Source organism: Peromyscus californicus, unplaced genomic scaffold, assembly GCF_007827085.1.
Source record: "Peromyscus californicus insignis strain IS unplaced genomic scaffold, ASM782708v3 Scaffold_7__1_contigs__length_154581171, whole genome shotgun sequence".
Taxonomy (NCBI): domain Eukaryota; kingdom Metazoa; phylum Chordata; class Mammalia; order Rodentia; family Cricetidae; genus Peromyscus; species Peromyscus californicus.
In genome coordinates, this window is record NW_026294595.1 from 138,679,800 (window position 1) to 138,707,642 (window position 27,843).

A 27,843-nucleotide genomic window follows, 5' to 3' on the forward strand; every position below is an offset into this window, starting at 1 on the left:
AGACAGCTCGGCGGTTAAGAGCACTGGCTGCTCTTGCAGAGGACCTGGGTTCAATTCCCAGCACCTACATGGCAGTTCACAACTGTCTGTAACTCCAGTTCCCTGGGATCTGACATCTTCACACCAATGCACATAAAATAAAGAAGTAAATGATTTTTTAAAAGGCTGTGTGGGTTCTAGATTTAAAAAAAAAAAAGACTTGCTTATTTTTATTTCAAGTGTATGACAGTTTTGCCTTCATACATGTATGTACACCATGAGCAGTGACCCTAGAGACCAGAAAAAGGCATCAGTGCCCCCTGGAACTGCAGGTACAGATGGTTTTGAGCTACCATGTGGGTGCTGGAACTGAACCTGGGTCCTCTGCAACTGGTATTTTTATACCCTACCTTCTTATCCTTAGAACCTGAAAAAAAAATTTTTTTTTTTGAGACAGGGTTTCTCTGTGTAGCTTTGGAGCCTTTCCTGGATCTCACTCTGTAGCCCAGGCTGACCTGGAACTCACAGAGATCTGCCTGCCTCTGCCTCCCGAGTGCTGGGATTAAAGGCATGCACCACCACCGCCCAGCAGAACTTGATTTTTAAAGGCAAAAAAGGGGGGGGAGAGATTCCATGTGGAATTTTTCACAGAAAGACCTAAAAAACTTTTAGGTCTGATCTACTACTAGGTCCCAATAGGATCCTGGCCCTAGTCATGCAAAGGAACGGACATGTAGGTACAGCACTGGTGCAGCTCTTAGAGCCGCAGACAAAGCATCACCACAGCTGGAAGCTGCCGCCGGCCACATCAGTGACAGTAGAAGCAACTTACCCAGCTAAGGGTGGAGTTGAAGGCCTCGTGGCCTAACCTCCTGAGAGGGTGAGCCAGCATCCAGCGCTGCAAAGGCAGCACACACACTTACAACCGCACCACGTGGTGTCTGCCAACCCCATCACCAGTGCCATGCAGGCTGTGCTGAGATCTTTTGAGCCACTGAGTCTCCCCTAATAATTGAACCAACAGTCAAACTGGAAAAGGTACTGGAAGGGATGCCACCCATACCTGTAAACCCCTGGTACAAGCAAGATGATGGGCCAGCTAAGGTCACCAGCCAGAAATGGTAGCTACAGCAGTACAATGAACACAGATGCCAAGTGGCTAGAGAGAGGAAGGGGAGGAGTAGCCAGGGGGCCGAGTTCAGAGTAATGTGGATGAAACTCGCCCTTCAGCTGTCTTCAGAGGCTTGACTGTAGAGGGCCCAACGGGACGGGGGGAACTGGTGGGAGCTGGACAGGCAGAGAAAAGAGCAGCTTTGGAAATATATAACACAGTTAAATCTATATAGTATATAAATATATAATTGTATATGTTCAAATACAGTCAATATATAAGATATGCACAGTTAATATATAACACAGAAGCAGCTCTCCTTGTGGTTTCCTATGTAACAGACCACAGGCTCCAAACTGTCACATGCAATCTTCAGTCCCCTGACACAGAACTGTTCGTTCTGTACCCTCAATGCCCAGGTCTCCCTGGACCAGGGTGTTCTGAGAGAAGGCTTTTCTGGAGACAAGATAAAATTGTTTGTATGCACCTGCTTGGGTGTGCGGGTGACTGGGTGTGCAGGTGTGGAGGTCGGAGGTGTCCATAGCTCACTACCTGTTTTTGAGATAGTCTTATACTGAGCCTGAATCTGGTTGTTTTGGCTAGACTGGCTGGCCAGCAAGGCCAGGGATCCACCTGTCTCCATCTCCTCAGGGCTGCAGTCACAGGTGCCCATTGCCACTGTACTTGATAGCTTTTACTTGGACATTGGGGATTTGACCCTGGGTCCTCATGCTTGCATAGAAGTACTTTACCCACTGAACCATCCCCCAGTCTCAAACTCTACAAAACCTTGGAACAGAGTATTTCCATAGAATTCTCTGGTTTGTACTGAAACCACAAAAGAAGTCTCCTTTAATGGTTCCCAAGAGGGAGTCATCCCCATTTTATATAGAGAGAAAATGAATGACCTGGGTTCAAACCGGCACTCTGCCTCTTCTAAACGACTCCACCCACGACTCATCTTGGTGGCCCTGCCCCAGGCCTTGCTGACCTGTGGTCTTGCCCCTAGGCAAGGTGGGAGATGCCGGCCACCTGCGCCTTTCCCAGCCTGAGGACTCCCAGGTGGGTGGGGCTGGGCGCTGGGATTGGCTTACAGGCCTGGTAAAGGCAAGAGGTTGACGGAGGCAGGCGGGACGATTGGCAGAGCCCTGCAGCGGCCACCATCACGTTTGCCAGGCCCAGTACCCTGCGAGCTGGGGCTGCTTGGTGACCCACTTCTGGGTTCCCTGCACAACCATGGACCCCGGTAGCCAGAGCTGCGCACTCTCCTCGCTCTATGTGGGCGATCTGCACCCCGACGTGACTGAAGCGATGCTCTACGAGATGTTCTCCCCCATCGGCAGTATTCTGTCCATTCGCGTGTGTCGGGACGTGGCCACCCGGCGCTCGCTGGGCTATGCCTACATCAACTTCCAGCAGCCTGCTGATGGTAAGCCCCAGAGGAGAGTAAAACCTTGCCTTTAACATCCTTGGGCGAAATATGCCCTTTTGAAAACTACCATCCCAAACTGGAAAATTTTATTTCAAATGAACTTCTATTAGCTAAGAAATAGTAATTTTCTGTCTTTCAGGTAGAAATGGGCCTGTAACTAATTGTGGGTATTTAGTATTGCAGATCCTAGCCAGGGAAGATGAGGCAGCCTGTGTTTCCCTCTTCCATATAACAGCAGGGAAACTGAGACCCAGAAGTTGGAAGGCAGGCATTCGGAGAATTGACAATTGCTGCTGGGTGTATTCCTTGTTGCTGGGTGGCTTTTGTGTTGAGTAGACCTGGATTAGGAGCCCGGGATCTGTGTGACACTGGGCAAGTGGCTCAACCATTCTGAGCTCAGTTGCCTGAGTAGAAGGAAAACTGGAGTTCTGCCTTCCTTCAAGAGTGGTTATAGAAGAGATTGAGAGCACCTGGGAGGAAGCTGGCCAACGCCTTGCAGGTGGAGAATGGGAAAGCCTTGGGTTTCCTGCCCTCCAGTGTAGTCTGACATGGGGTCTACACCAGGTGCCTCACCTTTTTGATTCCGGAAAAGCTGCCTCCTCTTGTCTTTGTTGGCCACTGTCAGGGTGAAAGGATTGGCTAGTAACTGTCAGCTGAGCATGTCTGGGCTTCTGCAGAGAATGGAGGGCAAGGGTTAAGAGCCATGGGTTTTGCTGGGGCTATGTCACTTGGCAGGACCAACCTTGGTAGGACCAAGGCTTGTTCCTCAGTAGCATGAAGAATGGGGACCGGAGTGTGAAGGACCATTTGGGACACTGGACGTACTCTTAAGTGACAGCCTATGAACCACTCCAGAAATGTAACCAAGAATTGGCCTCCCTGGACTACTGGAGAAGCCATGGCAGGAACATGAATTTGAGGCCAGCCTTCGCTACATTTTGAGACATGTCTCAAAAGGAAGAAAGACCCCTTAGTTCAGGCCTCCTGGGTGAGCTGAAAGGTTCCCAGAGTCCAGGATGCTCTCTCCCTCTACTACACTCCATTTCTGCCTCCTCTTGCCTCTCTGCAAGGCTCATGAGTGAAACAGGACCTGACCATCTGGGCCAGTCCATAGATGGGAGGTCTGAACTGTAGTTTTGTTCCTGACTGGGTATGCTAGCACTGGATGAAAAGTATAGACTTCTGTTCTCTCTCTCTCTTTTTTTTTTTTTTTAAGATTTATTTATTTATTACGTATACAGCATATGTAACTGCAGGTCAGAAGAGGGCACCAGATCTCATTACAGATGGTTGTGAGCCACCATGTGGTTGCTGGGAATCGAACCCAGGACCTCTGGAAGAACAGTCAGTGCTCTTAACCTCTGAGCCATCTCTCCAGCCCCTAGATTTCTGTTCTTACTCCACTGCATTCCCTCGGTCTTTTCTGTGCCTCTGAAGCTAGCAGGGTCTCTGAAGCAGGCAGCACATTATCTGCAAGGCATAGCCTGTCCAAGTAGAAGGATGGTGGACAGAGGTGGCTTGACACGCTGCCGTTTACCAAACACCTAGTCCCCGTGTGGTACAAAACCCAAGTACCATTTGTTGCACGCTTTGCTTCCCAATCTGCCTGACTGCTGGGCAGTTGGTGGCATCGCTTCAGTTAGGCATGGGGAGGAAGGTACCACCATCATCTCCTCACTTCACAGGTGGGGATGAGGGACTGGTGAGGAGGGTGCAGTTCACATCCCCTTCCTTTACATGCTCATCCATGCAATATTCTTGGCTAGACTAGCCTGGCTCTGCCTTCCCAAGCTTCAGTCTCCCCATCTGTAAGATGGGGATCCATGCTACTTGCTAAGAGTTGATCTTTCTGGAACGTCCAAGGAGTACCATGTACAATCATCCCCTTCAGCTTTAATCCACCCAAGTCTCCAGGCTCATATCTCAAGTGAGACCCAGATTATGGCTTTCCTTTCCTCGATCCTAGAGAGCACAGTGGAAACTCAGGGTCACAAATGTCACCTAACTTGCCCCTTTCTCTCCTTGCCTCCCCCGCCAGCGGAACGGGCACTGGACACAATGAACTTTGAGATGATCAAAGGCCAGCCCATCCGTATCATGTGGTCCCACCGAGACCCAGGGCTTCGCAAGTCTGGTATGGGCAACATCTTTATCAAAAACTTGGAGAATTCTATTGACAACAAGGCTCTCTATGACACCTTCTCCACCTTCGGGAGCATTCTCTCTTCTAAGGTGGGTGTGCCCCTCTAGGAGAGTCAGTTGGTATCAGATACCTCTGTGGTAGAGGGGTATCAACCAGCACCTTACTTCACAAGCTTAGGGTACAGCAGGCACTTGGCCAGTAGCTATTCATGGTTGTATCTTCTTAAAACCACTAGAGGACGCTCCTGCACCCAATAGCCCGCTCGTGGGATAATCACCCGAGCTCATGGCTTTCAACACCACTGTTTATTTAGTTTATAATTCGGAGTTGGTGATTTGGGTTGAGCTCAATTAGACAGCATTTCTGGTCTTGTCTGGGTTCCCTCCCATGCTACCTGAGCCTGGCGGAAACTCTCAGGAGGCCCGTGTGGGTTTAGGCTGGCTGTCAGTTGAAACATCTGGGATTTTCTCTGTGGTCTTCCATGCTCCTGCAGGCTATCCCAGGTCTTTCTCACAGCTGTGCCAGGTCTCAGACGACTGGGAGTAGAAATTCACTAGGCTATCTATAATTTCAACTCAGAATCGGGACCCCTTTACTCCCACTGTTCTCTATAGACCAAAGGCAGTCCCCGACCAATCCACATTCAAGTGAGGGGGTAGTTAACACCTACAAAACAGAATTAAGTGTCTGGTTATGATAAAGTTATTCAATAGGGACACTGTAGCAATCAGCATCTTGCTTCTGGTTTTCCCTTGCTGCTGGAGACAGAACCCACTCTACCACTGAGTGTCGTGCCCAGTCCCCACCACATCTTGTTTTTTTTTTTTAAAGATTTATTTATTTATTATGTATACAGTATTCTGCCTGCATGTGTCCCTGCAGGCCAGAAGAGGGCACCAGATCTCATTACAGATGGTTGTGAGCCACCATGTGGTTGCTGGGAATTGAACTCAGGACCTCTGGAAGAGCAGTCGGTGCTCTTAACCACTGAGCCATCTCTCCAGCCCCCACATCTTGTTTTTAAGATGTTTCTTATATTAGAACATGAAGTCCATCTAAGTGGCATTATTATTTCTAGTCACTGCTGTGTCTCAGAGTCTTTCTTTGTGTTCAGTTTCCCGCATCCCTGAGCACACTGGATGTCCCCCCATCATGATGTGCAATAAGTACTGGATGGTTTATGGTTTGTGAAGAGTTCTGATTAGTTCTCTAACCTTATATATGAGACTTTTCAGGACCAGAGGCTTAACAGCAGGTCAGTATGTGCTGAGTATAGGGTTAAAGCCTGGGTGTTGTGCCCTAGATGTTATTGAGGATGGCCGATTAGGTCCCCAGAGGTCTCTGGAAGGGCAAAGGCAGAGGTATCAGGATCTCTGGGTTTGAGCCTTTCCTGAACACTGCCGTGAGCCAGCTGCAGTCCCTAGGCTCTCAGTTGAGCTCTTCCCCCTTCCCTGTGAATAGGGCCTGTCTGCCACTCAAAGGAATAGACTGACCCCTGAGGTGTGTACTGTACTGAGAGAGCCAGGGCAGCTCCTTGCTTTGACAACCAGTGGGAGGAGGAAGCTTAAGGAAGCTTAAGTATGAGCTAAGTTCTTACATACTGTCAGAAGCTTCTCTTTCTGTGTGCCTGGATGTCTGCCTCTATAGCCTCTCTGGATTCCTCCCTGCCACCCCTCAAGGTGTCCCCCGGAAGATTCCAGAGTTTTGTTTGAGGCCACAGAGGTTTGGAGCAGTAAGATGGCTTGTCTGCCGTTTAGTGTAGTACATGGATGGGGGTTAACATTAAAAGCTTTGGGTTTGATTTTGTGGGTTGTTTGGTTTTTGTTGTTGTTTGTTTTTCGGGGTTGTTTATTTTGTTTTGAGGAAGGGTTTCTCTGTGTAGCCCTGGGTGTCCTGGAACTCACTCTGTAGACCAGGCTGGCCTCAGACTCAGAGATCTGCCTGCCTCTGCCTCCCAAGTGCTGAGATTAATGTGCCACCACTGCCTGGTGCTTTTCTGTTGTTTTGTTTTTTGAGACAAGGTCTTACATAGTCCTGGCTGGCCTTGAGTTACTATGGCTATGTAGTTCAGCTACCCTCAAACTCAAAGCAGTCCTCCTGCCTCGCAGTCTCCTGAAGTGTTGGGATTACTGCTGGGCACTGCTGTGCCTGGCTTTAGAGTCAGTTTGAACTGGTGGGTTCAAACTTATCAGATTAACTGTAGTAAATTGAGCAGGGGGAAAGATGTCTTCATCCCTTCTTCAGGCCTTGAGTCCTCTGGGCCACTAAAGACTGGATGGCAAGCTTTGTGTGACACAGGCAAAGCCTTGTAGGCCTCAGGAAGCCCTGCCGTGGGCTTGGTCAGGAATAAGGCTTACAATGAGGTCCCTACCTCCACTCCAGGGAGCTTGGCTGGAATTGGTAGGAATAACTGGAAATTGGGCTCAGAGGGAAGAATGAAGTTCTCAAGGAGTCACGGGCCCAGAAAGGAGGGAGCCATTAGGCCAATCAGGAAAGAGTTCAGTGGCACCATGGGAAGAACACATGATCTGAGTCAGGCCACCTCTATGCAAACACCAGCTGCATAGCAACAAGGCAACATAATGTATTGAGCCGGAAAGAGAACTCTGGAGGCCAAATGTCCTGAGTTCAAGTGCTTTCACTTCCTGACTGGGTACCCTGCACCTACACTGGCTTCCTCGAAAAGGGGCAGTGGTAGAACTCCCCTCCTAGGACTGTGGGGAGTTATGTGCAGCCTATGGAAAGGTACCTGGGCCATGAAACACCTAAAGGACCATGCAATAATTATGAAATTGCTACTGAGTGGTTGACTTTGGACCAGTCATCTATTCTAATTTTCCCACTGGGTCTCAAAAGTTAAGAATTGTCTGGAACATGTAACAAGATAAGTACATATCTTTAGCTAGTGATGGATCCAGAGTGGCAGAGATGGGGACCGTCAACATGGCTAAGTATGAAAGGGTTGACCTTGAACTAAAAGTGAAAAGATCCTGCTTGGGGGAAAAGAGATAGAGAAGTGTGTGACGGGTATGAGATTGAGGATTGTATTTATGTATATGTGTTTGTACCTGCTTGCCTGTATGGGCACTATGTGCAGGCAGTACCCTTGGAGGCCAGAAGAGGGCGGTGGATCCCTTGGAACTGGAGTTGCAGTTGCGAGCTCTCCAATATGGAATTAAACCCAGGTCCTCTGGAAGGGCAGCAAGTACTCATAGCCCCGGGACCATCTCCCCAACTGCACAAGAAGTGGTTTGGATGTAGGATTTGTTGTGCATGGCCCATCAGAGGAGCCTCAACCTACCAAGCTGACAGACTTCTCTGCATGGTTGAAGCCATTGAAGGTTAAAGGGACCTAATCACAGTTTTAGGAAGAGCACCCTAGCAATTTGCATGGGGGTGGAGGGTGGACAGTGTCACTGAGCTGAGCTATGTGGTGGTTCTGTGAAACTGGGGTCATGGAGACCTCAGAAATTGGGCCTAATACCGGGTGGTGGTGGCTCCCGCCTTTAATCCCAGCACTCGGGAGGCAGAACCAGGCGGATCTCTGTGAGTTCGAGGCCAGCCTGATCTATAGAGTGAGTTCCAGGACAGGCACCAAAACTACACAGAGAAACCCTGTCTCGAAAAACCAAAAAAAAGAAAAAAAAAAAAAGAAAGAAAGAAAGGGAAAAAAAAAAAGGAAAAAGAACCTGGGCCTAAGACCTTGACCCAAGAACTGAGAACCATCTGAACTCTAGGTATTTTTTTGTTCTGTATTACAGAACAGACATGGAATGTTCTGTTACAACATTGAGGTGAGTTTGTTCTTGGAATAGTATAGGAAGTGGTAAAAGTCAGACAATATAGGGCAAGGCATGGTGGTGCACGCCTTTAATCCCAGCACTTGAAAGGAAGAGGCAGGTGGATCTCTGTGAGTTAAAGGTCAGCCTGGTCTACAAACCCCAGCTAGGGCTGTTACACAGAGAAACCTTGTCTCAAAAATTCCCTCCCTGACCAAAAATAAAAAGAAAAGAAAAAGAAAAAGAAAAGAAAAGAAAGGAAAGAAAGAAAGAAAGAAAGAAAGAAAGAAAGAAAGAAAGAAAGAAAAGAAAAAGCAATATAGACGAGAAGGAGCTAAGAAATAGAGCTCTGTCCTTTCTGGCTCTGGTCCCCAGGAACAATCCCTGCCAATAGTTTTGTGAGGTGTGTACAGTTGCACACACTTATAATCTAGCTCTTGTGAAATTGAGGTAGGAGAATTGCAAGTTTGAAGCCAGCCTGGGCTACAGAGCAAGAGCCTATCTCAAAAATCTCCTAAACAAACAAAAGCCCCCTAAAACAGAGGTGTGTGTGTGTGTGTGTGTGTGTGTGTGTATGTGTGTATGTGTGTGTGTGTGTGTGTGTGTGTGTGCATGCGTGCGCGCACGTGTGTTTCAAAACTTTCTATTCGTACATCCCACGTTGATCCAAATAGACTTGATTTCTGCCTGCGCCTTAGTTCTCTCTTTCAAATGACTGTCAGCCTTGTAAGCCACCACATTCTCTTCAGCCTCGCACATGCAGTAGACCAGGGCAACTGTATACAGCTTCTACAGCTAGCCTGCCCTGGGATGGTCACAGTATCTCCAGTTTGCTCTCAGAGTCAGGGGGTTTGAAATCCCAAGTCCACCCCTCCTTACGCTGTCACCTCAAGCAAGTGGATTTGTCTCTCTAAATGTCCATTCTCCAATTCTAAACTGGGGCTGTTATGAGATTAAGTCTCGTTCTCCCCCCGCCCCAGATGAAGCCCAAGGTCTAGTACCTGTTAGCAAAGGCTATCTCTAAGCTCCCCCTACATAACTGTCTTTTACACTCACCAATGAACAATTCATGTACAGGTCATTACCCCTTTGTCCTTCTCTTCTCCCTGAAGTCCCTGTTGGGTGGTCTCTGTCCTTCCTCCCTGTGACCCAGGTAGTGTATAATGAACATGGATCACGGGGCTTCGGCTTTGTGCATTTTGAGACCCATGAGGCTGCCCAGAAGGCCATCAACACCATGAACGGCATGTTGCTGAATGACCGAAAAGTGTGAGTTCTCGGCCCTGGGGGGAGGGTAGCGGCTGAAGGGGCAAAACTGTGGAATCAGGAATGTTGCTTCTGAGACTGTCTAATGGGCACAAGGTGCTGGGCAGAGCTCTTCCTTGGAGTATAACCTCAGGTGAGTGGCTGAACCTCTCAGGGACTCTTTCCTTGTGTAAAATTGGAGTTGGTAGACATCAAAGGATGAGAATTCTAGAGGGAACAGCTGAGGACCAAATCATGGATGGGCTTGACGATTGCATCTGTTTTTCAGTGTCTCAGTATGGCTGCAGTTTCTTTCCTCTATCTTGTGTGCTGTTCCATGGGGTCTGGGGGCAGACGGGAAGGCAGGTGCAGCAGCAGGCCTGCCCAAGTTTGCTATCATCCCACTTCCCAGATGGGAAAATTGTGCTGCAGATCCGGAGAGAAGCTGCCTTGGGCTGCTCCTTTCCATATTTGGAATCTGCCCATCTGCTGGCCCAGCCACATGGTCAGTGTTGTGGAGGGAAGGCAGCTCTTTTTGTTGTTTTTGTGTTTTGTTTTTGAGACAGGGGCCTCATACTGTATAGGTGGAGATGATCTCGAACTCACTATCCTCCTGTCTCTGCCATCTAAGTACTAAAATTACATGTGTGAGCCGCTGGCCCTGACTGGAGAGGCAACTTTGGGTTGCCAGAGGCACTGGGTTATCTGACCTGGAGTTTCTCTGGGGAGGGTCCTGTGTACTGATCTTATTGTTTTGTTCTGCGATTTCCTGGATTCTCCAATGTTATTAGCAACCACTTCTCCTTATTGACCTCTGACGCTTGGTGTTCAACTCTTGGTGTCTGCTCCAACTTCCTCATAACACATGTGCTCCACACCACCTGCCTTCCTTATGCCAGGCATTTGTTAATCGAGGATTCTTTTCAGTCAAGTGCCTGTAGTCCCAGCTACCTGGGAGGCTGAAGCAGGAGGATTACTTGGGTTCAGAAGTTCCAGGGAATTCTGGGCAATATAGCAAGTTTCTTATGTTCTCTCTCTCTCTCTCTCTCTCTCTCTCTCTTTCTCTGAAAAATGATTCTTAGATGTGTTTATGTGAACTTGAACACTTCTAGATTTTTCCTCTCCTTTTTAGCTATGCTTGGAATTGAACTAGGTGCTCACACATGCTAGACAAGCACTCTACCACCAAGTTATATCCCCAGCTCAGAAACTCCAGATTTTAAAATGAATGTCCTATTTAAATGATGTAAGTCTATCTCCCCTCCATCACCAGTGACCCAAGCACTGACCATGTCTGATTGGCTCACCCTTGCATCTCTGGTACTCTCCGTGCTTGTTAAATGAATAAGCAAAGCCCAATAGTGGGAGTTGGACCCCAGATTTACAGAAATGAACCCTGAGGCTCAGAGAGGTTCAGTAACTTGCTTAGATCACACAACCAGGTAATTGCAGTGAGGTTCCAGGCTTGAGCCCGATTCCAAAGCCATGCTCTTCTTTCCTGTGCTCTCAGCTACCCAGTCTGGAGCGTTTATTTTGTGTGCAATTGCCACTAGGTTGAAGCTCTTGTAATCTCATGCAAGGTGGCGCTCTGGAATACAGCTTCTTGCCTATTGAAAACAGCTGGGCTCTGGACACGTTCAGTCCATGGAGTATGACCCTGCTAGGGTTCCCAACAACAGACAGGAAACTGAAGGATAGCAATCGGTCCAAGTGACCCAGAGTTGCCAGGTGAGCCCAGACTGGGATGGAGGGATGATGAATCGTGTGGCTTCTACTCTGTTGTGTCCACAGTTTTGTAGGCCACTTCAAGTCTCGACAGAAGCGGGAGGCAGAGCTGGGCGCTCGGGCCCTGGGGTTCACCAACATCTACGTGAAGAACCTGCATGTGGACATGGATGAGCAGGGCCTCCAGGACCTCTTCTCCCAGTTTGGTGGGCATGCTCCCCAAAGGAAAAGGGGGGACACTATTGTTCTTCTTCCAGGCCTAGGTCTGGTGGGAGGAGGGCTTCCCTGGGATTTCTTGGGGACTTAGAGGAAGGAAGGGAACATGCTGGCTTTTCCCCAACTCCCTGCTAAGCCAGTTTGGTCCTTCCTAGGAAAGATGCAGAGTGTGAAAGTGATGAGAGACAGTAATGGCCAGTCCCGGGGCTTCGGCTTTGTCAATTTTGAGAAGCATGAGGAAGCCCAGAAGGTAGGTGCCTCCACGGTCCTGCTCCACTAAAGAGGCACAAAGCCAGGACTGGGAAGCCAGAAGATCAGGAGTGGGCCTGCAAGTGGAGGGCAAGAAAGCACCCTCCCCAGCCCAGGATGCAAGGATCAAAGGGTCTATCATTATCTTTTCTTGTTGGCTTCTAAGCCTAGAAGTTCAAAGAATGGAACATTTAGGCGGGGAAGCAAAAGTCCTCACTATGTATAAATGTTTACTAATAACTGACCTCTTAAGAAGCCTCTTCCCCCTCAAATATTTCTCCCCACACTGGTGAAAATCCTAAACACTGAGTCAGTGTGCACTTGGGTCTGACTTCTGCTGCTTTCTGTGGATAAACAAATGGGAATTCTGTTCTCCATGTGGATTACAGAAAGAACCTGCTTGGTTCCTCTGTGTTCTGGCAGAAGATGCAGGATTTTACACCATCTAATAGATGTGGGGTGTTTAAGAGAAGAAAAAGCTTGGGGCTGGAGAGGTAGCCCAGCTAAGAACACTTGCTGCTTTTCCAGAGATCCTCAATTCCCAGCACCTACATCAGGCAGCTTACAACTGACTGTAACTCCAGTTCCAGGGATCTGATGCCCTCTTGTGGTCCTCTGGAACACTTGCCCACAGGTGGCACACTCACACACAGATATGCACCATACACATACATTAACAAAAATTTTTAATGTTTGAAAAAAAAGATTGAAGTGGTTGAGAGATGGCACAGTGGTTAAGAGCACCGGTTGCTCTTATGAAAGACCCAGGTTCAATTCCCAGCACCCACATGGCAGCTCACAATCATCTGTAACTCCAGTTCCAGGGGAATCTGACATCTTTTAGCCTCCAGGGGTACTGTACACAGACACAAATGCAAACACTCATACACATAAAATAATAAAATAACTTTAAAAAATGTTTTAAACTTTTTTTAAACTTTATTTTATGTGCATTGGTATGAAGGGGTCAGATCCCTTGGAACTGGAGTTACAGACAGCTGTGAGCTGCCATGTAGGTGCTGGGAATAGAACCCAGGTCCTCTGGAAGAACAACCAGTGCTCCTATCTGCTGAGCCATCTCTCCAGCCCAACTTTAAAGAATTTTTAAAAATATTTTTTAAAAGATAAGAAAAATCAGGATTGAAGTGCAAATGTTTCTAAAAATCTTTCTGAACGCTCTCACGGTTAGAAAAAAGAATTGTCCTGCGCTGTAAATTCTAACACGAAGGATGGTGATTAGGCAGCCATGCTGTTTTGGAAGAATGATGTTTGTTGCTTCCTTCAAATTAGCCCTGTTTGGTGGCAATAAAATAGACGGTTAGCTTGTTTCGTAATAGACCTTCCAGGGCAATGTAAAGTTCACAGCAAGACTAGGTGGATGGCATACACAGTCCATGTGCCTGTCACCTCTTCCATGCACAGCCTCCCCCATTACCGGTATCCCCCACCAGAGGGGCACATCTGTCACCATGATGAATCTACTTGGCACATGCACCATCGTCACCCAGGGTCCCTAGTTTACACTAGGGATCATTCTTGGTATTGTTCACTCTCTGGGTTCAGACAAATGTAAAAGTGTATGCATCCAGCATGACCATATGAGAGAGTATTTTCACTCCTCTAAACCTGTGCTCGGGCCATCTCTTCCAATACCCCAGCCCCCTGGCCCCCACTGAGCTTTTTACTGGCCTCATAGTTCTGCCTTTTCCAGAATGTTACTTGGATAGAGTTAGACGGTATGTATCCTTTACTGACTGACTTCTTTCAATGTAATATGCATTTAAATATTTAAAATTTGGTATTTAAATATGGGGCTAGAGAGAGCCAAATTTAGTTCCCAGCACACCCATTAGGAGTCTTACAACCCCCTGTAACTCCAGCTCTGGGGGATCTGATGTCCTCTTCTGGCCTCTGTGGGTACTTGCACACAAGTACTCATGCCTACACCCAAATATACACACCTACACACACTTTAAAAAACTTTAAATTTTTAGCCGGGCGGTGGTGGCACACGCCTTTAATCCCAGCACTCGGGAGGCAGAGCCAGGCGGATCTCTGTGAGTTCGAGGCCAGCCTGGACTACCAAGTGAGTTCCAGGAAAGGCGCAAAGCTACACAGAGAAACCCTGTCTCGAAAAACCAAAAAAAAAAAAAAAAAAAAAAAAAAACTTAAAATTTTTAATATGGAAAACTTAACATTAATTCCGAGTTTTTTGTTTGTTCGTTTGTTTTTTTTTCTTTTCTTTTTGACAGAGTCTCAGCTTGTAGCCCTAGCTGGCCTTGTCAGAGAACAGACTAGCTTTGTGTTCACTGAATTCCTCTGCCCTGTCTCCTGAATGCTAGGGTTTAAAGTCATGTTGTCACCACACAGGCTTCTATTCTGTCTTTTTAAATAATGAGGAATTTAAAACCCACAGTTTACTTCAGAGTCTTGTGCCATATCTTTAAAAAGTGACTGTCCTGTAAGAGGCCATTTCCTTGTATTAATTATTCCCGGATAGAAAGGCCAGCCTAGTTGTAGGTGACCTCCTCTGGCCCAAAAGGTGGGACTGGAGACAGGGATGGTTCTCCATGTGCACTCCTGCTCTCCAGGCCGTGGACCACATGAATGGAAAGGATGTGAATGGGCAGCAGCTGTACGTGGGTCGGGCCCAGAAGCGGGCAGAGCGGCAGAGCGAGCTGAAGCGCAGGTTTGAGCAGATGAAGCAGGAGAGGCAGAACCGCTATCAGGTGAGGGCAAGCCGGAGGTGGGGCTAGGGAGGGGCTGGGGAGGGGGTACCCTGAATATGATTCCTTCCAACAATCGCCTTACTTCTAGAATATGGCTCAGGGCAGGCGACACCTGCCTGTGACAGAAGTGGCACATAACTGCACTACAAAGGGCTGTTGGGAATGCTGTCAACTTTGGTTGGCACAATCCTTTGTGTGTCCAATACCCACTGTATCCTCCAGTGATGAACAATGAGAATGACCTACATATTGCCAAATGCCTCTGGAGGACATCCTACTCTAGGTTGAAAATAATTAGGCCACACAGGTCACATCCAGAAGGTGGAATATTGTTTAGTTGTTAAAGTCACATTGATTTGTGGCTCAGTCAGCAAAGTGCTCGCTGCGCAAACATGAGAACTTAGGTTTGACCGCCAGTACCCACATAAAAACCGAGGAGAGCAGCACACAACTTACCACAAGCGCTGGGAGAGACAGGTGGGTCCCTGGCGCTTGCTGACCCACCAGGCTAGCCTAACTGGTGATCCTCAACTCCCAGTGAAGAGACCAAGTCTCAAAAAACAAGGAGTGATTGAGGAAGACACCCAGGGTCAACCTCTGGCCTCTGCTTATGCCCATACACAAAAAATTCTATTAAGTCCACTGTTGTTTTTTTAAGATTTATTTATGCGTATGAGTATTTGCCTGAGTGTATGTAAGTCATTGTGTGCATGCATGCTACCTGTGGAGGTCAGAAGAGGGCATTGGATCCTTTGGAACCTGAGTTGTAGATGATTGTCAGCCATCATGCATGCTCTTGGAACTGAACCTAGGTCCACTGCAAAGCAACAAGTGCTCTTAGCTGCTGAGTCATCTCTCCATCCCCCTCATGAGCATTTTTTTTTTTTTTTTTTTTTTTTTTTTTTTTTTTTTTGAGATGGAGTTTCTTTGTGTAACAGCTCTGGATGTCCCGGAACTTGCTTTGCAGACCAGGCTGGCCTTGAACTCACAGAGATCCACCTGGCTCTACCTCCTGAATGCTGGGATTAAAGGCGTGTGCTATTACCCCCCCAGCCCTTATCATTTTTGAGACAGAGACTCACTATATAGTTCTGGTTGGCCTGAAACTCACCAGGCTGGCCATGATCCTCCTGTCTCTCTCTCCCATGTGCTAGGATTACAGTCATGAGCCACCAAACCCTACAAGTTAACTAATTAAAATTAATAGTGTAGATCAGTACAATGTAAATTTTTGGAGATGAACCCCTCTAAATGTTTTAAGGAAAGTTTTAGATTTTATGGAGAATGTACATGGTGTGTATGCATGTATACATAGTCATGTACATGCATCCATATGTAATAGTTCTCAGTGAGAGACAGCTTTCTTCTCGCTGCAGGGACACTTGAGAATGTCTAGAACTTTCATTTTCCACACTTTGGGGGGAGGGGATGCTGGCAAACACCTGCAGTGGACAGCAAAGCTCACATAACAAAGGACTGGCAAGAGAAAGGAGAGCTGCCATTTTGACATCTCCAAGACGGGGATTAAAGCTTCCGTATCTTAGGGCTGATGTATGAAAGGGCTTAGAGTGGTGTCTTGCATCATGTAAGATAATATGTCAAGCAGGCAGATGGCAGAGGGGCAGCTATCCTATACTCTGCGACTAAAGCGGAACTGGCCCGTCAGGAGTTCTGCCTACAGCTGTTCCACGCAGCCTTCCGGAGAGCTGTGTGGCTGAGCTCTGGGCCTGGGAGACTCAGCCTGCTGTAGGTCTGAGACCTCCTTCCGTGGTCCCCATGTGTGAAATGGGAGGCTAGGATCTGGGCAGGTGTGTGGGAGCGGTTGCGGGCCTTAGACGGTTATGGGATCTGCGGTAACTGGGGACAGGCAGGCTGACTGGCTACAGGAAGCTGGGCCCTGCATGTCCCTTGTGGCCCTGCCAGCCACTGACCCCACCCCAGGCAGTCTGGGACGAGAGGCAAAGGGGACTGAGCAGAATCCATTCTTTCAGGGTGTGAACCTTTACGTGAAGAACCTGGATGACTCCATCAATGACGAGAGGTTGAAGGAAGTTTTCTCTGCCTACGGAGTGATCACCAGTGCCAAGGTGGGCACTGCGGCACTCCCTGCCCTGCCCTTCACTATCTCGCCCCTCCACGCCCCAGCTTCTCACCCCTGCACCATCCCCAACTTCTCACCCCTGCACCATCACCAGCTTCTCACCCCTGTGCAACCCCCAACTTCTCACTCCTGCACAACCCCAGCTTCTCACCCCTGCACAACCCCAGCTTCTCACCCCTGTGCAACCCCAGCTTCTCACCCCTGTACAAACCCCAGCTTCTCACCCCTGTACAAACCCCAGCTTCTCACCCCTGCACAAACCCCAGCTTCTCACCCCTGTACAAACCCCAGCTTCTCACCTCTGCACAACCCCCAGCTTCTCACCCCTGCACAAACCCCAGCTTCTCACCCCTGCACAAACCCCAGTCTCTCGCTTGGCTTCCAGGGACTTTGGGTTGAGTTCCTCATTCTGGTCTGGCTAACACCTTTGGAGACCCACCAGCAGCCTTGCCTGGATTGGGTGGGAAGAAATTAAATGTATGCTCTAGCTGTAGAGCTGGACTTGATACACTGTAACTATGATTTATTCAACAAACATCCATAGATACCATATAAGCCAGGGTTCCAGAAATTTACCCTATTTCTAGGCCTCGGTTTACTCATCTGGAAAATGGGACAGCTGGGTTGCCACTCATCACTCTTTACTCATTCTTCTCCATTTGTTGAGTACTAGGGATGTGCCCAATCCTGCGAAGTACCTAAGATGTGACAAACGGCCATTCTATTCAGCAGTTCCATGACTGTGCGGGAGGCTTAGAGTCCGTGTCTCATTCTCAAGATGAAGGTGCAGCATGGACTGTGTGGTTCCCAGCCCTGGCTTCTCATCTGGGTCAGACAAGATGCATGTAGAATTCAGAGGGCATGACCTGAACATTTGACTTTCTTTTTTTTCCTTAAAATTTTATTACATTTTATTATGTATGTGTATGTACACACATGCTCAGAGTTCAGAGGTCAACCTGTGGGAGTCAGTTTTCTTCCTTCCACTGTGTGGACCTGAGGGATCTAACAAGTCATCAGGCTTGGCAGCAAGTGCTTTTACCTGCTGGACCATCTCTCCAGCCCCGGATTTATCTAATTATATATATTTTCTACTTTATACAAAGTGTGATAAGAACTAAATGGATGAAGGTGAATACATTGTCCACTGTGAATAAGCCACTGCCAAGTTCGTAGTAAATTCCACTGGAGTGTCCCCTTGTAAAATCTATCTGTTGACAGAAATTCTTGACAATATTTTCGCATTGAGACTTCTGGTCCCTGGGTTGGAGAAATGACTCAGTGGGTAAGAGCACTGTGCAGACATGAAAACCTGAGTTCAAACACCCATAACCTATGGAAAACTAACTCTGCTCACATATGTGCTTGTGACCCCAGTGCTAGGTTGGGTAGAGACAGGAGGATGGCAGGGCCTTGTTCCCTACCAGCCTAGCTTCAGGTACAGTGAGAGACTCTGTCTCAAAGGAATAAGGTCGAGAGTGACAGAGCAGGATGTCCAACATCCTTCTTTAGCCTCAGTGTGCACATAACACACACACACACAAGTACGCACAGGTGCATGAGCACACACACATGTGTATGCATGCAATGGCATCTGGTCCTGATGAGCTTTTGGTTCTCTTCTAAGAATATTTTGCATAGGATAAAATTCATAAGATTACCAGAAAGCCAGTTGTATTGAAATCTAATTATCAAAATATTAAAGCAACAATGCTACATGCTGTGTTGTTAATGTATTAAGCTAAGATCCATCACAAAAGCAGTGAGAATAAATAGCACATTGAGATCATCAACATTAAATAGGACATAAAAATATTTGATTTCACAGGCAATGCTGATACTGCTGTGTTGACTTTTTGTTGCCCATCTCTGTACCGAAGGAAAACAAAGACCCTTTTGCACAATTCTATCAATGCCCCTTGCTTCAGTTCCACAACCCAGAGATGAGGCAGTTGGAGAGGCCCTATGTCACAGAATGGACTCTACTGGAGAGGTTCTTAAAAGGGGCTCTTGTGCCTCCAGCCTACAAGGGCTAAGAATGTAAGGTGCCTCTGATCTGGGAAGTGATGAATATTATTAGTTTAAAAGCTGCAATCTGCTGGGTGGTGGTGGTGGTGGTGGTGGTGGTGGTGGTGGTGGTGGTGGTGGTGGTGGCGGTGGTGCACACCTTTAATCTCAGTACTCGGGAGGCAGAGGCAGGCGGATCTCTGTGAGGCCAGCCTGGTCTACAGAGCAGAGTTCCAGGACCGCTAGAACTGTTACACAGAGAAACCCTGTCTCAAAAAACAAAACAAAGCGAAACAAAAGCTGCAATCTGAGCCAAGCCTGAAGTCGGAACAGTAGCCCTGTGGTTGACAGAAGCCAACAGTAGCAAAGTCAGGAGCTGTGAGGGACGACTGGGTCTGGGACACACAGCAATCTCTGTTTTTTTCTTTTCTTTTCTTTTTTTTTCTTTTTACCAGGTAGGGGGCTGTTGAGTAGAAGACAAGGGGTCACTGTGTAAGGATGGCTTTGAACTCATAGTGCTCCTCTTGCCTCAACCTCCTCAGTGCTGGAGTTACAGGTGTGCACCACCACACCTTGCCATCTGTACTCCTCTTCAAGCTTTTCTGGAAGTCTACAGTGACTCCAAAATAATGACACTATTGTAAAAGGGCCGCTGAGAAAATCTGTTGCAAACTTCTGAAGAGCCAGGCCTCACACCTTGAGGAAGGGTAGGAATCGCTAGACTGTCTTGAGTCCTGGTTGTGTTTGAGTCACCAAGTAGGTGGCCTTGGACAAGTTCCTCTTGGGTCACCCTTTTTCTCCTGTAACAGGGAGGCCATGATGCCTCCCTAATCAGGAGTCTGGGTGTGAGAGCCGCAGAGGCTCACAAAGTATGTGGCATGCAGCAGGCCTCGTAAGTGCAGGGTGCATGCTTCATCCCTCTGTCACAGTATGTCCCAGGATCTTCTCAGTGATGGATGTGCTATGCCCTCATCATGAGCCCCCTGGAAACCGTCAGGAGTCCGAGTTCATACACAAAAGCAAAGAGCCTTTTTGCAAGCTCAAGCTTGGGCTTCCGGTCTGTTCTGACACAGCGGTTGGATCAGGGAGATCCAACAGGCAGGGGTTTTAAGGAGTAAAGGATGGAGGCGCTAGGGGAATTCCAGATTCAGATGGGGTTTGAACTCCTGATTGGGCAGGAGTGAGGTAACAGAAGTTTTGTCAAACAGGGATTGGTACTGGCGTGGCTGCAAGGAAATTGGCAACATATATATGTCCTTTATGTTCTAGAGCCTTGAGTACTTGCTTGTCTCAATTCTGATTGGTCTCCATCAGGGTACAGTTTTTGGCTTTTCCTGCTTATTGTAATGGTGAGGCCCAGTCCCAGTACTGTTAGTCGGCAGCCTGTCATGGCTGCACTGATGTTAAGTTAGGCCTCTTCAGATGTGGTCCCAGGGGAGAAGTGTGTATCCCAGGAGTGTTGCTTCCCTGTGCCCAGCAACCCTTGTCTTGTCTTGCTTTTAGGTGATGACAGAAAGTAGCCACAGCAAGGGGTTTGGCTTTGTCTGCTTTTCCTCTCCAGAAGAGGCAACAAAGGCTGTGACGGAGATGAATGGGCGCATCGTGGGTACTAAGCCTCTGTATGTGGCCCTGGCACAGCGCAAGGAGGAGCGGAAGGCCATCTTGACCAACCAGTACAGGCAGTCCCTCTCTCGTCCGGTCTTGAGCTCCTTCCAGCAGCCCACCAGCTACTTACTGCCTGCTGTATCCCAGGTGGGCCTCCAGTTCCCACAGGGGGATGGAACTTCACAAGTACAGGTTCTGTTGAAAACACTTTGGGCAAGCTGATCCAGCCCCATGAAGCCTCACTCGCCCCATCTTTAAAGGGGCATAGCATGCTATCCTGCTTTCCAATCAGCATGAGATTCCTGAATATTGTGTGGAAGGGACTCTGTGGTTAAATGAGTTTGAGAGGTCTTACATTAAGTACCTAAAGTTGGCGGTGATGGTGCACGCCTTTAATCCCAGCATTCAGGGGGCAGAGGTAGGTGGATCTCTGTGAGTTCAAGACCAGCCTGGTCTACAGAGCAAGTTCCAAGACAGTCAAGGCTATACAGGGAAACCCCTGTCTCAAAACACACACACACACACACACACACACACACACACACACACACACACACACACACACACAGTATAGAAACATCAATTACTTTATTGTATACATTATCTTCTCCAGTTATGTCAGAATCCATTGGCTCTCTTAAACAGCCATAGTGCTTGTAGCATTTTCCCAGCTCAGATAGATGCTCATGCACCTTAGCATGACCAGGCTGTTCATGTTCTGAGGAGCATGGCTAGAGGAATGACATCATAGAACTGAGAGCAGGAGAGGGATGTGCATGTTGAAGACCACTGGCTTGGTAACATCCTTTAGCAACTGGTTGTGCTTGTACAAGCTGGAGTAAGTGACGGACTTTATCTGGTTACTGGGCTGGGGTAAGGAGCAATGGTTGAAATAAATCTGTGATCTTGCTCTGAGGGCTTTAGGGATAAGGGCATCCTGAGATGGAAGAAGAGAGCCTTCATATTAGCTTTGGAGGCCTGAGCTTTCCCCGTCAGGGGATAGTGCGGTTCTTGCAGTGGTGTCCTGAGAAGATGCAAAGCCTCTCTCACCTTGATCCTCTTCTCCCACAGTCCACAGCACAGGCTATATACTATGGTTCTGGCTCCATGACTCCAATGCAACCTGACCCCAGGTGGACAGCCCAGCCACACGGACCTTCGTGTAAGTGGTCCAGCCTTCTACCTTCAGCCAAGCTTGTGGGTGTGAGCCTCAAGAGAAGAGGCAGTGTATAGCTACAGGGCCAAGCCTGGCTTTGCGTTTCTCAGAGTCAGTTACTTCCCTCCTCTGAGCCTCAGTTACCCCTTCCCAACTGGGGACCAAATGAAGCGTTCATGAAGCGGCAGGCACCATGGCAACCCTGACGAAGACACACAGTGTGGCCCTTGTCAGTTATCTCCAGAGGCTACTCTGATTTGGGGCTGAAAATTCTTGTAGAACAGAGAAAATAATGAAACTCTTTTGGCTAAATTGTTGAAGAATGGCCTTCTGAGATCCAAGCTTCCACATGGACGAAAGTGAATGATCAGAATTTTAGGGCCTGGGGGGACATGAGCTGGTTTTGTCATGGCACATTTCTATACACCCTCCTCCAGAGTTCTTGGTCTAGGTAAACTGACTCTCCTTTCTTTGTTGTGAATTTCCAGTTCCTTGCCAGCCCTGGGAACTCCAGGCCACAGTGTGCTACTTTGATTATCACCCAAAACTTCTCTCTGTTTTTCTCTCTGCTCTAAGCCACCTGCCCTCCAGCTGCCTCAGTGGTCCAACCACTAAGCACGATGCAACACACATGTTTTCACCTCAGCAGTTCCAGTCAGGCCTCCAGTCACCTGCCTCACACGCAGAGAGTAGGTGAGTATCCGTGAACGAGGGCAAGATTCGGAATAGAAGGGTGTCAGCGGGTGAGGCAGTCTTACCGCTGGGGTTGGCAGTGGAGGGGAGCTTAGACCAGGCTCCATAGTGACCTTGCTTCCTTGGTGAGTCAGGCCAGCTTTGGAGGCTGGCTGTAACAGAAATGTTAGCTTGGCATCCAGCCCCTGGGAGTCACTTCGTGCCCCTTGCTGATTGCTATCTCTGCTGACTGAATCTTTAAAATAGTCTTTAGAAGCTTTAAAAATAGTAGGCCCATTTTGTGGTGAGGATTGGTGAGTTCACAAATGGGAGGGACTTGAATCTCAGCAATGATTGAGGCTGCTGTGCCTTGAGGACAAGCGTATCTGTTGGCCAATATCCTCACATCTCTGTGCTGGTCCTACATTCAGCACTGGGGGTCCTTTGGGGATTCTGCATGAATGATCCAGATGAAGTCCCTGGTCTTATATTGTTGCAGGCTTCAACATACATGCTCATTGTTACATTTTTCAACCTCAGTAAAATACACACAATGTAAAATTTACTGCTTTACTATTTTTGGTTTTTTGGTTTTTCAAGACAGGCTTTACTACTTTTTTAAAGATTTATTTGTACTTTATGTGCATAAGTGTTTACCTCCATGAACGTATGTGCACCATATGAGTGCAGTACCCAAAGAGGTCAGAAGAGAGTGCTGGATACCCTGGAACTAGAGTTACAGTCAGTTGTATGTTGCTATATGGGTGCTTGGAAGTGAACCCCAGTACTCTGCAAGAACAGTGAGCGTTTTACTACTTTTTATTTTTTTTATGTTCATGTTTTACCTGCATTCATGTCTGTGTGAGGATGTCAGAAGTCCTGGAACAGGAGTTACAGACAGGTGTGAACTGCCATGTGGATGCTGGGAATTGAACCCAGGTCCTCTGGAAGAGCAGGCAGTGCTCTTAACTGCTGAGCCATCTCTCCAGCTCCAAGCTTTACTGTTTTTAAGCCTACAGTTTAGCGGCATCCAGTACATTCGCACTAGTACATTCGCACTGTGGAGTAAGGACTGCAGAATTTTCCATCATCATCTTTAACACTTTTTGGCTTGTGAAACCATGCTTCCCACTAGCCACAGCTCTTCATTTTATCCTTTCTAGCCCCTGGAAAAACCACCATTCAATTTTTGGCTCTTTGAATTTTCAGTGGATCTTAGCCCAAAGGCTGAGAAGCCATTGTCTTTATGAACTGGAGTATGGTTACTTCGTGTAAGTGGAATCAGACCATCAGTCCTTTGTGACTAGCTTTCACTTAGCACAATGTCCTCAAGATTCAGTGATGTTCTAGCATGTTGCAGTTTCCTGCAGATGTAGATTTGGGTTACGCATTCACCTGTTGATGAACACACAGATGGCTCCACCTGGGAGCTCTTGTACACGAATACTGCTACTGTGAATACGGATTTGCAGATATTTCCCTGAGACCCTGCTTTCAATTCTTTTGAGTATATATCCAGAACTGAGATTGCTGGATGTGTTGACTCTTTAATTTTTTTGAGGAACCCTTATATTGAATTTCTATAGTTGCTGTATACCTGACATTCTTGTCTATAGTACACAAATGCCTCAATTTCTTTATTGCTCCACCAAAATTTGCTATTTTTTTCTGAGTGGCTCTTTAAAGCTTTCTTCTTCTTCTTCTTCTTATTCTTATTATTATTATTATTATTATTATTTTTTTTTTTTTCCACAGTCAACATTGGTACTCAGACTACAGGACCAGGAGGGGAGGGACGCTCTATTCTAGGCCAGCCTCTCCTGACACATAGAGGATCTTCAGCTGTACACAGTGCCCATGGGGTAAGGCTGTCTGCTCACTGTGGGCCCTGGGTATCCTGGCTCATAACTTTGGCTAGAGTGTTTTCCCTCTGGTCTTTGCTTTTCTTGGCTTATAAAATTTCATTTACTAATTATGTGCAATCAGTCAAAGATCATTCCTACTAGCAGAGAGGAAAAAGAACCATGGTCATATTTTATTTACTGGTTATAAACTTTTTGTCTAGGTTATTATCAAAATGAATTTGAACTTCCTGTGAGTATCAGGAGAAGGAATTCTAAGAACATACTGAGTACTGAAGGAATAAGATTAAGCTTCAAAACAGGACTAAAAATGTTTATTATAATTAAACAAAAGGCTATGTATCTCCTTACTCCCCCTACCAAAGGTTTCAAATTCAACATTGTTGAAACATGTCTAGAATTTTAACATGTCTTGTTTGAATGCTTTCTTGCAAAATGAAAAACAGTCTTTAAATAACAATAGTACTTCCAAAGTTAGCAAGATGTAAGAGGGCTGAAGGAAGAGGCAAGAATTCTAGGCCAGCCTAGGTTACCTAGGCTATCCTGGACTATATAGATCTTAACACACACGAACATATACACCATGGAGATGTGTGTGTACTGCTCATGTGTTCGTAAAGCTTGCCAAGAAAAATGCTTTATTGGGTGCAAAGTGATTAATGAAGTGTGGCTTTCATGTGACAGTGTTTTTGAAGGGCCTTCATTGGGTCACAACATCTCCGTTTGAGGATAACTTTGTCTTCTAGTCCATGCCCTTGTTAGGAATTCTCTGTCCCACCTGACTGTGCAGACATTGCTTCCCTCTACCAGAACCTTTCCTGGAGGTTTATGTTCACCTGATGGGGTAAGTGTGTGAGGTCTTTCCCATCCGTGTGGTTAAGGAATGTGTTCCTGGCACCATGCGCAGGTCCAGGAGTCAGCTGTGTATGTCCCTGGCCATCAACCTCTGACTGTGTCCATGCTGGCTGCCGCGCCCCTGCATGAGCAGAAACAAATGATTGGTGAGTGGCTGACTCTCCTACACTGGGGCAGGCAGGCAGGAGGGCTGAGAGCTGCCTAGCCTGCCAGGAACAGCTCCAGTGAGGACAGACTTGGGAACTTTTTCCAGCTTGGTATCTGACTCTGACTTTAGGTGGGAGATACCTGGATGTGAGATCAGGGCCAAGAAGCAGAGTAGAATGCCCTTGGGTTTCTACTGGGAAATGGTCCAGGGTGGTCATTACATGTCTTCACACCTCTTCCAGGGGAAGCCCTGGTCAAATTTCATCTGTCTCCTGGTGCCCTCTGCAGAAGGTGGGAAATAACTGTGTGCTGGGGAAACACAGGTGGTTCCCTCTGGACTCTGAGCTCCAAGTGCAGTTCCTCTCCAGCCCTAGAGTTTCTGACAGGCTCCAAGAAAAGATGGCACTAAGCCGGGCGGTGGTGGCATACGCCTTTGATCCCAGCACTCGGGAGGCAGGGGCAGGTGGATCTCTGTGAGTTTGAGGCCAGCCTGGGCTACCAAGTGAGTTCCAGAAAAGGTGCAAAGCTACACAGAGAAACCCTGTCTTGAAAAAACCAAAAAAAAAAAAAAAAAAAAAAAAAATGGCACTAGTAGGCACTGGGGAGATGGTTCAGTAGGTAAGAGTGCTTCCTGTGTAATTCAAACTTGAGTTTGAATCCCCAGCACCCATATAAAAAGCTGGTCCTGGCTATGTGTGCCTGTAACTCCAGGCACACATAGTTGGGGGATGGAGAAGGGAAGATGGTAGGAAATTATTGGCCAACCCGCCTAGCTGAAAAGGCAGCTTCAGGGTCAGTAAGAGACACTGTCTCCTCGGAATAAGGTGGATAGTGATAGAGCAGGACACCTGATATCCTCCTCTGGCCTCCATGTGCATACATCACTGTGCACGTGCGTGTGCTCGTGTGCACACACACACACGCACACACACACGCACACACGTGTACATGAATGTGATGTTACTAATATTGGAATGAAGGAGCAGCTTGTTTCTGGTCAGCACACTCTTCACTTCCTGACCATGCAGACCGGGGGCCCCTTCACTGAAGGCCATTGCCACTGCTCCATCCTTTCCCTAGCTTACTCGCCAGGTTCTGTCACTTCATGCCCCTCCCTAACACACAAGAAAATTACATATGCCTGATGTAGGCTCAACTGACATGTCTGTCAACATGTCCCTTCTTTATGGGAAGGCCTTTCTGCTCCCACTTAAGCACCCCCATCCTGGAGTGTTCCTCCATGCGTTGTCAAGATGGGCGGACCCCAAAACTAGGTTGTACTGCCGGAAGTACCTGGTGGTGGAAGGTAAACTTACACTGTTTGCTTCCCACACTCAAAGTCTCAAGTTGAGCATTACCTCCTGTTTGGAATCCCAGTGTGTCCTCTGAGAACCACTTCTCACAAAAGGAACAAATGGAGTCTTGAAACTCAGCTGACCTTGCTGCAGATCTCTTTACAAATAACAACTTGGCCCTTCAGATTGTCCTCCAAGGCAGGTTTGCTATGCTTTATAGAGGTGGACAGAGAAGTTTCCAGTAGGGTTAAATGACATAGCTCGGGGTGACAGGTTCTAGGACAAGATCCCAGACACCCTCCTTGCTCCACTCCAGGATGCCACCGCTCCTGGGCGCTGGGCTGTGAGGCAGGTGTGTGCCGTGATGCCACCGCTCCTGGGCGCTGGGCTGTGAGGCAGGTGTGTGCCGTGATGCCACCGCTCCTGGGCGCTGGGCTGTGAGGCAGGTGTGTGCCGTGATGCCACCACAAGGTTGTTCTACACAGGGGAGCGTCTCTACTCCCTCATCCACGACACCTGCGCCCCACTGACTGCCAAGATCACAGGCATGCTGCTGGAGATGGACAACCTGGAGCTTCTGTTTTTGCTGGAGTCCCCAGAGTCCCTCCATGCCAAGGCAGGTGGAGACTGGGAGGCAGCCCAGCAAAGAGCGAGGGCTGGCCTAGACAGGTTGTGGCAGCTGACATCAATCTGCTGCGTCTTAGTGGAGGGTTCACGACTTCAGTCCCTCCACAGACAAGCGCTGTGTAGCTCTCTAGTGAAGCTCCAGCACAAGCAGCTGTGTTCTGACTGGACAGTCATGTCCAGCACTGGTACCTCTATTTGAGAAGGTGGCAGTGGGGCTGGGATCTTGGGAGCGGCCGAGGATGAGGGCCCCTCATGAGTCCACGAGGCAAGTGAAGTCATGGCTCTTGTGAGGCCCCGTGGGGCAGCTGCATTAAGCCCCTCTCTCTTGTGTCCCGTAGATCGAAGAGGCGCTGGCTGTGTTGCGGGTGCACCAGGAAATGGAGTCTGTGGAAGGCAACAGGACCTGAAAACAGTGGGTGGCTGGGGGTGGGAGGACCCACGACAGAACAGCTGAGCTGTTCTCAGAAGACCCTGGAGAGATCCCAGCGGAGGCTGACATTTAAGAACTCACTGTGATGTGCTGGTGGCTTTGTCTGAAGCACGAAGGAGTTTGGTGAGGCTGAATGAGTCATAGGAGACACACAGAGAGGCTGGAGTGTTCCCATGTCAGCGGCCCTGCCAGGCCTCAGGGTTTACTGCCTGGCTCCACTCTGCTCATCTGAAGGCCTGGTCTGCTGTGAGTCAGTCCATCTTCTTAAGACGGGGTGTCCTACATACTTTAGGAACATTTTTTCCCCTTCCCCCACTGAAAATGGAACCCTCCCTCCCTCGAGTACAGCATTTCTGCTTTTGGTTCTAAGGTCCTGTGAACTCTAACTTATTTCCTGATCGGCCTCTCTGTTCTTGAGCTATAGATGTGTAATGAAGGCTGGACACACAGTCCATTGCTAATCTTTTTCCTTTGTATA

At 48.0% G+C, this 27,843-nt stretch overlaps 1 protein-coding gene across 1 annotated transcript; it reads left to right on the forward strand.

Moving 5' to 3' along the window:
- Positions 1–27,843, forward strand: Pabpc1l (poly(A) binding protein cytoplasmic 1 like). Its single transcript, XM_052725488.1, has 14 exons — positions 1–2,519; positions 4,561–4,754; positions 9,598–9,713; positions 11,481–11,620; positions 11,786–11,880; positions 14,471–14,608; positions 16,600–16,695; positions 20,220–20,468; positions 21,393–21,483; positions 22,054–22,170; positions 23,905–24,011; positions 24,919–25,012; positions 26,794–26,924; positions 27,274–27,843. Exons 1-14 carry the CDS (start codon positions 2,327–2,329, stop codon positions 27,340–27,342), a joined length of 1,830 nt encoding a protein of 609 aa, XP_052581448.1. The 5' UTR covers positions 1–2,326; the 3' UTR covers positions 27,343–27,843.